The sequence below is a fragment of the Trichosporon asahii genome, assembly GCF_000293215.1.
Source record: "Trichosporon asahii var. asahii CBS 2479 unplaced genomic scaffold scaffold00018, whole genome shotgun sequence".
Taxonomy (NCBI): Eukaryota; Fungi; Basidiomycota; class Tremellomycetes; order Trichosporonales; family Trichosporonaceae; genus Trichosporon; species Trichosporon asahii.
This window is the reverse complement of record NW_014040906.1, coordinates 1,298,502-1,312,410: the sequence shown is the minus strand read 5'-3', so window position 1 is coordinate 1,312,410 and position 13,909 is coordinate 1,298,502. Positions and strand designations below refer to the sequence as shown.

The 13,909-nt window shown below is 57.0% G+C and overlaps 2 protein-coding genes across 2 annotated transcripts; both read left to right on the top strand.

Annotated features, from left to right (window-relative positions):
* Positions 1-7,192: 7,192 nt before the first annotated feature.
* On the top strand, positions 7,193-7,765 carry A1Q1_00199 (uncharacterized protein; the record flags this gene model as incomplete). Its single annotated transcript, XM_014326527.1, has 1 exon — positions 7,193-7,765. The coding sequence occupies one exon, from the start codon at positions 7,193-7,195 to the stop codon at positions 7,763-7,765; it is 573 nt and encodes a 190-aa protein (XP_014182002.1).
* Positions 7,766-10,643: 2,878 nt separating this feature from the next.
* On the top strand, positions 10,644-12,568 carry A1Q1_00198 (uncharacterized protein; the record flags this gene model as incomplete). The annotated part of the gene is made up of 2 exons (XM_014326526.1): positions 10,644-10,920; positions 10,959-12,568. The coding sequence occupies 2 exons, from the start codon at positions 10,644-10,646 to the stop codon at positions 12,566-12,568; spliced, it is 1,887 nt and encodes a 628-aa protein (XP_014182001.1).
* Positions 12,569-13,909: the final 1,341 nt, after the last annotated feature.

Genomic DNA, 13,909 nt, shown 5'->3' with positions numbered 1-13,909 from the left:
AGACAGATACGCAATCAGTTCAACGACCTTAGTTCAATTGTTCATGTAGCGCTTAGGCCCATCTACCTCATGAGTTGGCACGCAAGGTGTCTCGTTTAGCTCATGGTACGGCAGAATGGACGATAACGTATGTGTCTAACGCACTAGTGTAACAAGGACTGTCTATTGTACATGCCATCTCGGAAGCGGACGCCGGTTGTCTTGCGAGCGGTTTGGAGTGTTACAGGGACGGACTGTTACATGAATGGGGTCTCAGACAGTTCAAAGGGTTTCTGCTCATCACCCGGGCGCGGTTCGTGGCCTTGCTCTTCTTGCCCAGCTCGCATGGCCGACTCTGTACGCACCGAACCAACCGACTGGATGGGCGGTGAGTGTCCATCGCATACTGTGAAGTGCGAACTCTTGGGGGTGTGCCACTGGCCCACTGGTCCCGTAACCGCAAAGTGTCGCACTCCAGTTGGCAAACCGTTGCGGATCCGGAGCCCTATCGACGCACAGCTAGGTGACACAGAAGTTCAGTCAGAAGCCTACATACTCTCAAAGTAGCTTGATCTTGTCTCTGGTGATCAGGGTTAGGGAAACCGTATTTCGCTAAAGGCTCAATTCAGATCTGCATGAATGTGGAGTGTGGTATGTCTTCCAACTCCGTGCCACGCCACTATTTATCAACCTTCTGTAACGTGGTGCCGAAGACGCTCAGAGGGCTGACAGGTCTTTCCTTGGTTGATCTTCCTGTGCCCACCACCATTTGATACTAAATTCAGAACATACGAGGCACATTTCATATCCTAAATGTACCCTTGTCGTTTGATACTCTGAGGTATTAGCAAGCACATATCGTTAGGCCCTCGCATACACGCTTGAACAAGTTGCGGACAGACCGTTGTGAATACCACCAATTCAGCAACAGGCACTGTACGGCATCGAACCATCGATAGTACATCGGCTAAGGTTTACGATGACGAGAGCATTGGTTGCGTCTGCTTTTGGTCAGTGCCCTTGGTGCCCCGAAAAAAGAGGGCTGTTCGGCTGAGAACCACAACCACCGATGTTGTCGTTCCTGTTGGTTTTGAGGTAGAGAAGACTGGACTGCAGCACATGCTTGCGCGGAGTTACGACGCGGGAAGAGCGAAATGGTGTGTGAGATGGGGACTTTGGATTTAACTTACGCATGTCGATCCGTAATTGTACTGCGGCAGCAACACTTTGAAAGTAGGGTTGCTTTCTGTGTTGCTTAGTAGGCAGGAGCAGCCGGGGGCCGTGAGCAGATGAGTTTCGAGTCTCTCCAGCTATGAAATCCCGCCCAGTGCAGGTTCCCCATTATATTAGAACAGCTTGCCCTCAGCTATTGAGAGGTCCTCCATAACGCTATCGAACGTACCGGGAGCCAAGTTCAAGACGAATACTCGATACTGTATCCTGGCTGTGCAGAAGATAAAGATGATTGTTACGATGGACACCTCAATAGACGGAACAGATCAGATATAATCTTGGGTAATAATAAGGTGTGGTGACCGATGGTGCCTAGCTTTGTCCTTGCGCTGCCAAGCAGTAGAATTGTTCCTGAAAGATAAGGTACCAATCTCACCATGGGGGCGCCGTTAGATATTCCGTTGGAGTTGGGCGAGGAGGTTTCGTTGGATTAGTGGGGCAAGAGCTTAATCGAGTCGGTCGCCCCTTAGGTGAAACACGTTGGGGCCCTGAAGGTCGTTCGTTACAGACGCGCGCACTTATTGCCTTGAGAAAGCTTGTCCGGTCTTCGGCCACAGCCCTATCTCGATGTCGAAACTTAGCTTTTGGGTACTGACACAAGACGTAATGACCGCTCGAACTTACGGCACCAGGCGATCACGGTGTCGCGAGCACCGATGTGCGTCGTTGGTTGGAACAGTGAAGCTGGCGTTTATTTTGAACCTTACTCGAGTGTGCAAGGGGTTGCGCGTGTTGCAGGAACAAAGTTTCACTTGATCTCGCGTAGGCGGTGACAAATGATGGGGTGAGCTCGATCTGGAACCTCTGTCCGAGGCGTGCACTCTGAAAGGCCCATTAATCCTGTCTAGAAGGCAGGCGTTGGAGTCTAGATCATCAAGACATCAAGCTAACGACACCCGCCGACCATAGTCTCCTGCAAGACGGAGCGGCACAGGATTTCTTCAGTGAATCAGTCGCAAGGGAGCTCAGGTACACTGCAACGAATGCTCGACTTTCGCCTCCCAGTCGGCGGCCAGGGCAATGCGGTGCAAGCCCTGTCACCTACAAGCAACGCGGGGCTTCATGCTCACACAGCTGCTGGGATATCAAGTGGTCACAATCCGACGCGAACGGGACCGACTACTGATCTGGTGCCAAGCCTTCTTTCTTGACTTGGACGCACCTGAGTAAATCACGGATTACATAGAGAGAATAGCTCTACGAACAAGCGTCACCGCTCTCTGCGCTGTTTGCATGAGAACTGCTTGCCTTCTGTCGTAATACTGTGCGTCGAGTTGTAAGAGGACATGGCTGCTCGCACCACCTGCATAATGTGTGCAAATGTGATGGTACCGTGAGCAGCAGGAGGGGTAAGCAGGGGTGAGCGCCTACGTATGTATTGTCGTTACCAAAGGCAGATTATGCAGACACCCGAGCGCTCCACTCGTTGTTCCACAGTAGCGTTCCCACGAGTTTACTATCTCCTCAGTCCAAATGCAGTATCGGTTGTCCAAGAGTGCAGGCACAACAACACTCGAGAGTGCCTGGTGCCAACAAGAGTAGCGGAACTCACAGGGATTGCAGCACGAGACTGATTGTACATGTCGTTAACACCGTCATCGGCTCATTCTCACTCCCCGAGCCACGAAAAGCTGTAGAACCTGCCTTTCCGATGTCACTACAGCGACCGATCGACCGACGCTAGCCGATGACCGCGGTGCTAGGTCCGGATTGGGACTCGCAAAGTCCTCCGACTCCGCAAGGTCCCACAAGCTGTCCTATTCCCGTAACATCATATTGCGTAAACCGCGCGTAGTCCAGCCTACGTTTCACAGCTCAATGCCTGCACGTCTTAAGTAGGACGATCGGGACCTATGCCCGCTCGAACCAAGCAGGAACATGCTCGTGTAGAGTGCTGGAGTGGGTTTGCACATGCTGTTGCCCGACCCACAAGGGCGGGTACCTCTGGAAGTTGATTATCACACGCAAATGAGCATCACATCTATTGCCCTACCCCTTCTTCCCTGACGCCACAACAATCCAGGTCCCTTACCTGCGCCGCCTCCTCGCAGCTTGGCAGGCGTGCCAGCTTCTTTTCCGCCACCACTCGTTCCGAATGACAGACGTCTTGTATCAACATTTAGGTAAGTGGCGTTGCCAGAGCCGCTCTGGCCTCTGCAAGCTGCAAGACTCTCACTGTTAGCTCGAGCGCATGGTCTCCCCGCGACGGCCACGCTGACACTAGTTGCCGCCAACCCACCGACCAAGCATTCAGCCAGCCAAGACAGGTCCAAATGAATGAATGTGACGGTGCGCACTATGCCGATGTGTGTCGTACCCTGACAGGACCAACGCTAAGTGGTCCCCGAGCCCCGACTGTCCTGCATTTCCTGGGTGCCGAGCGCTCGTGTAACGACGAGTGGTGCGAATTAGCTCCAGTGCTGAACGACCTGCAGGTCTGCGAAGGGAGGCCATCGACCCTGACAATCCTAAATGTGGGTACGTGGATATGTGGGGTAAATGTTCATCAGATGTCTTCGTTTCGATTCCCGGGTGGCGTTGGGGGAGAAGTGTACGACATTCTGGCTCCTCTATGTCACAACCCGACGGGCACAAGGACAGGTGAAGTGAAAGGTTTAGATGTTGCACCCGCTTGGCCCTGTGCACTGTCCGATGATGAGGAACGTAGGCCACGAGACCACTACCAAGGATCCGAGGCCCCAGATCCCGAACGCGCACACACAATGACCGCAGCCAAGGATCCGAAGAGCAGGAGCGAGCAAACCCTGGCTCCTGAGCCTGCAAGGGTTGTGCGCATTCACGCAGATGGACACCGAAAAAAATCTTTCTCATTGCCGGGAATGACGCTTCAGTACTAGTGGCAGGTCAGTGACGTCGCCGCGGACACCGTGCATAGCGGGTGCCCATAGTCTGTCCTTGTGCCTCGAGGCTGGGCATGTTCGGCGGCGAAGATCCTGCAGGCATTCATCATGAGAGCACCGGGCGCCCCTGCTCGGTCCTCGGCCGTTGACAAATACCCTGTGGGCCTTGCTCTACCCTGCGTTCTGTTGAAGGGGATGGGTCGACACGGACAGCGACGAAGAACAAGAAGACCGATGTCGTCAGGACGGCCGAGAAGGCAGCCTGGCACGCTACCTCGAAGGTACCATGGGCTGACGGAAGAGCGTGCAACGGTAGGTGTTAGACGGAAGACTGCCGCTGGCCGCCCGGGGCTGTGGGCAAGTGCGCAGGTGTACAGGTACGGCGTGCCTTTGTCTGGTTGCGGCGGTTGCGAGCCAGGTGAGTGAACACCTGAATCAGCAATTGAGAGTACAGTGGTGCTACGCATTGAAATCACGGCGCGCGGTTTCACCTCAGCGACCTGAAGCTACGGCGTGTGGCGCAAGGCGTCATGCGGCAAGTCGTTTGCCACCCAAAGGTGCTCTTGGCTTACGCGGCTGCCGGGTTGTGCACACTACAAGTACGGAGGGGCTGAGCCCACCAGCCGCTCGCGAATTGGGAGTCGAAGCCGCATGTTGTCAGCATCGGTCGCCACACCTCTACACGTTGCCCGTAACCCTACCGTGGTCCCAATTGTCTGGTATTATCGTCCCTGATAAGGAGGCCGGGAACTGAGTATGAATAGGCGCAATGGGCCCCGAAGACTGCGATGAGGGTAGAGAATGCAGGGAGGGGCACGCATTAAGCTAAAACTACTGTCAGGTACCTGGTCGCTGGTTAAAACAGAAGTGTTGGACCTGAAATTCTCAGTAGCTCTATTCTGGGTGAACCCTGGCTGGTCGCGAAGGAGTCGTAATCACCCAGTGACTGTGCCATGAGGGGCGATGATGAATATGTGGGGTGATGGGACGGACGAGGAGATCACGTCTCGTAAGCGGGTCGTTGTGGTGCTGTTACGTGCCTGATGCCTAAACTGTGATACTATGGATGCTGCACGAAGAAGCAGCTTTCAGACCTGTGCCACTCGCTGAGGCCCTGAAAAGCTCTTCACTCTCAGAGACGGAGGGACGGCGCGCGGCGGCTCGGTTCGGGTTCGGGTTCGTTACCGCGCCCAGTCCCCTGCTGCTTCGTTCCTCCCTCACCCTTTCCTTTATCGCCTCGCCTTTGCCGCCTTCCTCCCTTACCCCTGCATAGAGCTTCCAGCCGCACGAGCCGCACGAGCCGACAGCTGCGGGCCATATCGTTGTTTACCCCCAGGCTGTCACTTGTGCGCCTGTGCCATCGCGTGCCCTTTTGCCTCAGCCCGACTTACCCTAGTTTCGAGACTTTCTTGTATTTTCCTGTGACATGGAATCTGCGCTAACGCGGAAGAGTTCTTACGCTAGCGCACGATCGAACTGTGAAAGCCGGTCAGGAGAGTCGAAGGTCGCTCGGGAAGTCTCACGACGCATATAGCTCATATCCGCCGCATCAGATATGTCTATGGCGGGGTACGTTAGGAGCATGAGGCCTTCGCTCAGATGCATTGTAGTGCAAGCCGGCAGATCGCCTCCGCAACCACCGACCAGGAAACTAGAACCGCAGCCCCGGTCACCTCGGAGCTCAGAGGGTCTTTCAAGGGTCTATCGTCCAAAGAGAATCAGACTTGACCGCAGCGCAGTGCGCACACAGGGCAAGATTCAAGCGACTGTTGGTCTGCGAAGCCCGCGAAAGCAGAGTACTCGGGGGTTTATTTCCAGGGTCCGATACAGATCGACGCCGACACAGCTCGCAAAATAGATCTGAGTGCTCGCAATCTGACATGGTGCGTCTCGCATCTTTCCAGCTGCTCGCCTAGCGGACAACAGCTCGACAGGGTCGAATCTCTGGCTTGCCGCCATTCGCAGTTCAGTCGCAATGGAATTGATACGAACGGGACGCAACGGGGGACAGTGCATGGTGTCCATGCCGTACAATGAATGGCCGCGGCGGTTAATGCGATGCGACGGATGTCGAAGGTCGTTAGCATGAAAGCATAGACGCGGTACCTGCCACGCGGCAACGCCTCCAAAGTGCATTCAGCACGGAGGCTAAGACCAAGGCCAGGGACGACGGCTTGCCAGTTACTTACTGGGCGCTTCGAAGTCTGGCTCCAGACAATGAGTCAACAGTCTTCGGTGCATCAGAAGCGCGCACGACTGCCGGCGGCCATTGTTGGCTGACAGCTCAATCGAGGAGCAAGGAGCGAACGAAGACCATTAGAAGGCGCTCAGGAAGACAGGCAACAGTGTGAGTCTCAACTTGAACCTGAGGGCTGAGGCTGAAGAGTGGAGAGAAACTTTAGGGCGGACTGACGTTATTGACCGCCGGTTAGGCTCTGTGCACAGGGGAGCGGAGCAGGCTTTCGACAGGGATGGAGGCGTGGTCAGGTTATCAGGACAATCAGGACCCATGAAAGGCAATATAGCATTTTTGACAGATTTGAACGGATTGACGTTGACGTTGACCGAGGGCCACGGTCCAGGATCACAGGACGCCAGGACAAGAGCACTCCAGGATGTCGGCGAGAACCCACTGCGACCGCGGTGTCGACCGGTCAGGGACCAAGTGAGAGGCAAGGCTGTATGTGATTGATAGGGTCCAGGGTTCGAGGGTCAATGGGGGCATGCAATGCTGACATTTCTCGGGTTAGACCCACATATTACGGCGTTCAGGCATTGCTCAGGTGTAACATTCGTAGACCGGCGTTTCCACGATCCCCCGCCTCGTCCCCTCCCCCCGAACCCCTTCCTCTCTCCGCTTCCTGCTCCCTGAGCCCTGATGGTGCCTGACGCTTAAGCTCACCTCAGCTAGGCCATACCGTACCGTCGGCAAGTAACATCATCTTCAGGCCGAACCTGTACCTTACGGATTGGATTCTTGATTCAGATTACGCTTACGCTTACACTTGCGCACGGAGCTACATCCTACGGTCTCTTGGGCTCCTTGGCTTCCTTGGTCCGGCTGCGCGGCCCCTGATGGCGGGAGCGGACACACACGCTTCGTACATGACAAGTCGGTAATGTTCGAATTGCCACCTGACCAGCTCAGGTCAGATAGGTCTCTCAGGACATCAGGTCCGAACACAAAGTCAAGTTTGGGTTGTCGCGGCCGACAGGCCATCAGGACAACACGTAACGGCTACGATCATGTCGCCGACCGACTGACGAGTGAGTTGACAACTGCGATCCACCAGGCGACAAGCGCTGCACAGCACACACGCGCACTTGGCACATCAAGTGCCTTCCGTCTTCAACCATCTACACACATCACTCCACACAAGACTCTCAACTCCTCCTCGATCGTCTCCTCTTCACCAGTACGAGCGAGTGCAGAGATCTTCTTCTCTCCTCCCACACTCGCTTTCCTACCCTCGCCCCCTTCCCTTGTACGACCTGTGCGACGATCGCCCACGACTCAAGCTCCTCCTCCTTCCAGTCTAGCCGGTTCGAAACCGCACGCCTTCACGCCACAGCACGCACGCACCTCCTTTTCTACATCGGCTTCCAGCGCCTCCTCATCCGTTCCTTCGAATCCCTGCACGCACGCAACCCCGTCCGGTGCACTAGCCGTCGACAGGTTTGTTCTTGAATAACTCCTAGACCACAACGGAGCCGGCCCGGTCGACACACAGGAGGCGGCCTGTTTCAGTGCAAGGCAAGCATAGCTTTGTATTGCCCCCCATCTGCGCTCCGATCTCGAACTTTGCGACGCGGCCTTCTTCAGACGCCGGCGAACCAGCGTCCATCTGTTTCAAGCATAATCAATCGCTGCTGCGAATAACGACAATCCATCCATTCCCGACTGCGAGGTCTCTGCTCAGCTTGTGTGATACATTTGGAGTACAGCACCAAGGTACGCTTCTCTCCACGCGAGGTTCTCGTCCACCACCCCCTCAGTGTTACGTTCCCGAGATCTGTGCATTCCAAACTCGCGCACTCGATATTATCGCAGGCCGAGCCCCGAGTGCATCATATCTGCGACGTGACTCAGACCTAATCCGGACGCACAGTCGCGCTCTTCGCACAGTCGCACCACCCATCGATTCAGGAAGTTACTAATCAGTGGCAGCTTCCTCAATTCCAAACCCCAGTGGCCGCCAGCCACCACTTTTTGGACAATCGCGCCGACGTCTCGTTAGCCATCATTGTTTTGGCCGACTTGGGAACTGCTACGGATTGAAAGCAAGCTGTTCATAACGCTGGTCTTTAATCCCTTGCATTTGCAGCCCTCTACTCCTGGACGAGTTACTGCATCTGGTGCATCAGTGGCGCACAACCGCCGCCGCCAAAGCATCAACGACGGCGCTACGCTTTGCCGACGACCCTCGCACCCTCGTCATTGTCTTGCTGGACGGGACCAGGACGCCTGCGCGCAATAGGATCTGACCCATCGTCTGGGAGTTGGGGCTTCCGAGTTTGCGGCAGAGCTTGGAACGCTTGGACTTTGAAGTGATTCGGGAACCTGTTCCGGTGTCGTGTGTGCGCCCGCGTGAAGCACGTTGGACGCGCCCTCGCCTTGGACAGCTGGTGCTCGCCACCGTTGCTCGCCTCGCCCTCCCTTTGGAACAGGGCAGTTTCGTCGACGCCCCGCCGGGTGCACGAGCCTCAGACCCTGCCAGTGCGCACTGCCGGATCGGCAGCGACGAAAAGAAGACACCCGACCGACATTCCTTCTCTGCAGGACACCAACTCTTTTCAGTGGCCCTCAACCCAAGACGCACAACATCGACCACCCCGTCTCGTCCCTTGCCCTCGCACTTTGCACAGCACAGGCGACAGGGTTTTCCTTTCCCTCCCCGCAACGACCGATTGCAGTCATTGTCTGACTGACGCGGCCTTGGAGCGCTTGCCATCACAAGACAACATTGCACGGGCTTGCCCCTTCGCATCCCAAAAGACGGCCTGCGTCCACACGCACACACACACCCCTGCACGGCACATCGGCCGGAAAGGAACGAGTGTGCACCGTCGCATTGTTGTTGCGCACTGCGTGCTGCGTTTGACCTGTGACCTGCCGGACCCCGTTGCGACAAGTAGCGCGGCGTGGCCCCTAGAGGTAAGCCTCACGCTAAGAAGGTCACAACGCTCGACCGAGAGGACCGACACTTGTGCATTGTCGCATTGGCGTTGCAGTCGTGCGTGTCGCCCCCGCCCTCCCCGCCCCGCCGCCAGCCCCCACCAGCCCCGATCCCGATCCTCGATCCTCGATTCTCGGCTGATTGTTGGAATCCCATCCTATCTTAGCTCGTTCCGGATACCCTTTCAGGCGTCCGTTTAAGGGCGGGCGGCCAAGCTTCCAAGCTTCGACGCTTCCAGACTTACGGCTTGCGCGCAGTGCTTGCCGCAACACAGGTACACGGGGCTGCCGCACTACGCACTGCTGCGGCGCTACCGTGCAACAGCGCGGTGATCAAAGTGGATCAAGGCCTATCCAGTGGATCGAGTGGATCCGAGTGGACTGTGGATTAGATTCAAAGTGACCGGTGGATCGCCCGAACCGCCGCCTACGACAACCACACACACGCGTGTCCAAGACATCTGCGTCTTGCGTCCTGTCCCAGCATTCCCTGACTCAGTGCGCTCGCCGACACACACAACCACACACCACCTCTTCCTCCTCTCTCTCTGCATTCTCTTGTTTCGGTCATCGGTCAAAACCTCCTCCCCTTTCTTGCGTTCTCCTTCTAACCCATCCCCACCTCCCGTCTCCCATTCTCGCCCCAGCCCGAGTACCCGAGACCACACACTCTCCCTGTCCGCCGACAGCGGCCGCGATATAACAACAACGATCGACGACTCGCAGCGTCCGACGTACTCTCGCCCGTCCTCGTGCCTCCTCATTCCCTCCCTCGCCCCTCCGCACCTCGTCCTTCCCCCCTTTCCTTGTACGACGACCACCTCGCCTGTGCATAATCCGATTGCTTCTCTTTGTCAACTTCCTCCTCAACGACCTCGACCTTGAGCTGCCTTCTACCCAGTACGATTCTCTAGACGTATCGGCACTGAGATACGGCAATCGAGCGATCGAGTTCCTCGACACCTTCTCCTGTACCTCCTCGTTGATCCTCTAGGTGGCAAAACTTGATCTGTGGCACGGAAGTTTCCTTCCCCCACGGATCCGCAACGTTCGCCATCCTGCAGCCGCAACAACAACAACAGCCCCAGTGGGGCTTTGGCGAGCCCTCGGGGGCTTGGCAGCCCAACAACAACAGTCAGCAAAGACTTTCCGTTGGCACCAACTACGCCTACCGCAACTCGCTGTCGCTCTCCCCACCAGCTTCGGCGTCTCCGTCGTCAGTGCACCGCACGTCACCGATGACTTGGGCCCAGAGCTTGATGCCCCAGTACCAACAACATACCCAGCCTCCACCAACACTTGCGTCCTCATTCGCCCCCTCATCGGTCGAGCCGCACACGCCGCCGTCTTCAGTAGGCGTCGTGGGGGTTCGACCCACTTCGAACGGCTCCATGATGGAACAATATCTGAAGTCCACATGGAACGCTGGCAGCGCCGATTACGTGCCTTCATATAACGACGTCCTGCCCGCCCCACCGATGGAAGATCAGCTCCTTGTGAAGGCTGGGCCCAACGCCCCGGCGCGACCGCTACACATGTTTATGGCCCCCCTGACGCTCGACTCCATGCCTGTGTCACCACCACCGTCCAAGCGGATAGACATGCGCCTCGCTCAGCCCGGAACAGAAGAGTCAAAGCCAGGATACTTGACACCTCTAGCCCAGTACACAGGTTTGTTTTTCCCCCATGGACGACAATGCTAACAGCAGCGCAAACTTTTTGGTACTTCTGGTACGCCGACATCAAGCCTAACGATGCCTCGTCACGGAGGTTCAGCGACAGCAGCTTATCGGACGCGGCTCCGTTCGACCTTGAGGGTCGTCCGCAACATCCGATACAGTCTGGCGTTCACTCGAACCAGCTGCAGCCGAACCTGACGTTCTGCCAGTTTGTCTTCTCCGCTCTTCATTCGACGCAGATCTCCTTCAGTGTCACGATTCTGGCTCTGATGTACACCTACAAGTACAAGAAGATTGTGTCGGAGGGTAAGCGACAGCCCTACAAGCACGAGGTCTCCGAAGCTCAGGGCTTCATCACCGGCCTCATGCTTGCCAACAAGTACTTGGACGACAACACGTACACGAACACGACATGGGCGCAGTTCCTCGGAATCCCCGTCAAGGACGTCAACGAGTACGAGCTTGAGTGGCTTGACGCTCTCGAGTTCAACTTGTGTGTTACGATCGAGGACTTTGAGCTCTGGCGGTCCATGCTGGACGCCCATATCCGGTGTCGCCAGCGCCTGGGAGGAGACGGACTGAACACCTCGCCCTTCAGCGCTGGACAGCCGTTGGGTCGAGCTCGATCTGCGTCGCCGCCTCTACTGTACGACGTCCACGGACAGGCCCAGGGAGACAATCTCGGCAAGCGCACCGCCCGCGACGCCTTCGCCACCGATGTCCTCCACACGGCTGGCATGTACGAGGCTGCCCGGTTGTGGCCAAAGAAGTCGACTTTCAACCCGCTCGCGCCCGCCTTCCCCATGTCGACGACCGCTCTTCCCACTCCTGCTCCGGCCTCGGTCTCACCGAACGCCCCTGCTGTTCCCACTCTTGCGCGTTCCTCATCGTTGAACCGCCAGATCGCGCGGCTACCAACGGGACGGCGGGAATCCTTCAGCAACGAGCTGCCGACGCAGCCGCAGATGGATCTCCGACACGCAGCCGCGGCTGCTACCGCCCAGAACTGGGGCTACCTGGGAACGAACCCCGCCGTCGACTTTGGCAAGCCGAATGGTGCTGGAGGATGGGGAGTCCCGGCACAGCCTCGACTCTATTTCCTGCAAGCTGCCGCTACTCCTCAGTTCGGACCCGACGGCCGTTACCACAAGGCTATCCCGCACTACTTTGACGCTCCTTACGGTTCGATCTTCGATCCACCTACTGCACAGGCACCCGCCGCCCCTCAAGCGCAGTATGAGCCTGAGGCGCTCGACGGCACGCAGCATCAGATCAACCTTTCGTCCCCGACGAACGGAGCTCAACAGATGGGCATGGCATCACAGCCGGCCTTCCCCGGCCAACAGGCCCAGCAAACGCGCTTCGGCAATCCTCAGCCTGCACCTTTTGCGAATGCTGGTCCGCCAGGGTACGCTTACGGAGCTCCCTCGACGTGGCTGCGACCCATCCAGCCGCCTCAGCAGCACCAGCCGCAACCGCAGCAGCCGCTTCAGTCGCAGTGGCAACGAGCCTGGAAGCCAGGACACAACGCCCGGTGGTCGACGTGTTCCGACGACGGTTTCGTCCAGCAGCACCTGCGCCCTCCGCCAATCTGCTCTTCGGCCGCCGAATGGCCGACGCCAGTGTACGCCGCCTTCTAAGTTTGACCATGACATCCAACGGTGCGACCTTGGAGTCCTAGACACATTCTGAACGACTTGCATATTTTCCTTCCGATTACTTTGGGCTTTTGTACGACTTCGAAAAGGCAACCTTGCTTATCTGCTCCCAATGGCTTTCGTTCTCCCTCATTCTACACTACCATCAATCAACCAGCACAAAATCATTATTAATACGTTACTTCAAACTTGTCTGCATCAACTCAAGTCGAGAGCCATTAGGGCCTCCTCCAACAAATCATCTGTAGCTATAGAGGTAGATATGTGATGTACATGTGACATTGGGCTTTCCCTGCTCCGGCTTCTGGAGTCGTGATCACTGGAACGCTTACGACATGAGTGAAACGGACGATCCAAGCGACAGAAGGCAGGGTTAGTGAGTGATTGAGCGGGAGAAGGCTGGCAAGACGGGCGGGGAGCGTGATAGCGTGACAGGGCGGAGGGGCGGGGATGCGAGATGCGAGAGACGAAGCGGAGTAGTGGTGGCGTCTGATGAGTTCATTGAGAACGGCACAGTCGCCGTGGTCGGCGTCTAACTCGCACTAGTGTCGTGCCGTGTGCGTCAGCCAGGTCAGCTACGTTAGCCAGGTCCCCAAGATCCTCGCGCCAACGATTCTTTACGGCAGCAGCACAGTCGCTCGGTCGAAGCGAAGTGATCGTGCTACAGGTGTTGAATTAGGACGTCGATGAGCGTGACAGGTTAAAGTAAAAGTGCAGGGTTGGTCGTGTCGCGCGGGGAAACAGGGTCCAGGCGAGAGTTCCAAGGGGCGTACCTATCTTATCTCACTCTGCTCGGGGTAGCCGGGGTAAGCGACGGCACCGAGCGGGTGGCCATGGGTGGGCCACCAGGGTCGAGCTCTCGATTTCGCCTGCCTTCGTTGTCTCTTGGAATTTCACTTCCGCACCATCGTCCCGATTGTCTCAACGGCGTGATGGGATTCATGTGGAGTACAATGCCGTAGCAGCGGTTTGATTCATCTGCGCCATCTGCGCCAACGGCACCGAGCACCGAGCAGCGAGCAGCCCGTGCCGCGTGCCGTGGTGCCGTGGTACTGCTGGACGTCGTGTCGCTTGTCGCACCTCGGATCCACAATACTTTGGGGCGTTCCTTGCCCCCCTTTGTCGCCTTGCGCATGCGCAGATGTGCGAATCCGTACATGCATGCCAGTGCATGCGCCAAGCGCCCCTCGTGCTGCTCGCTGGCGTCGCTGGCGTCGCTCGACCGATCGTGACGCACAATTCACCCACTACTGCCTTCCTTCACTCGCCGCTGACTGCGGAGCTTGGACTGAGATCGCCAGGTCCGAAATCTGTCCCAGTTGT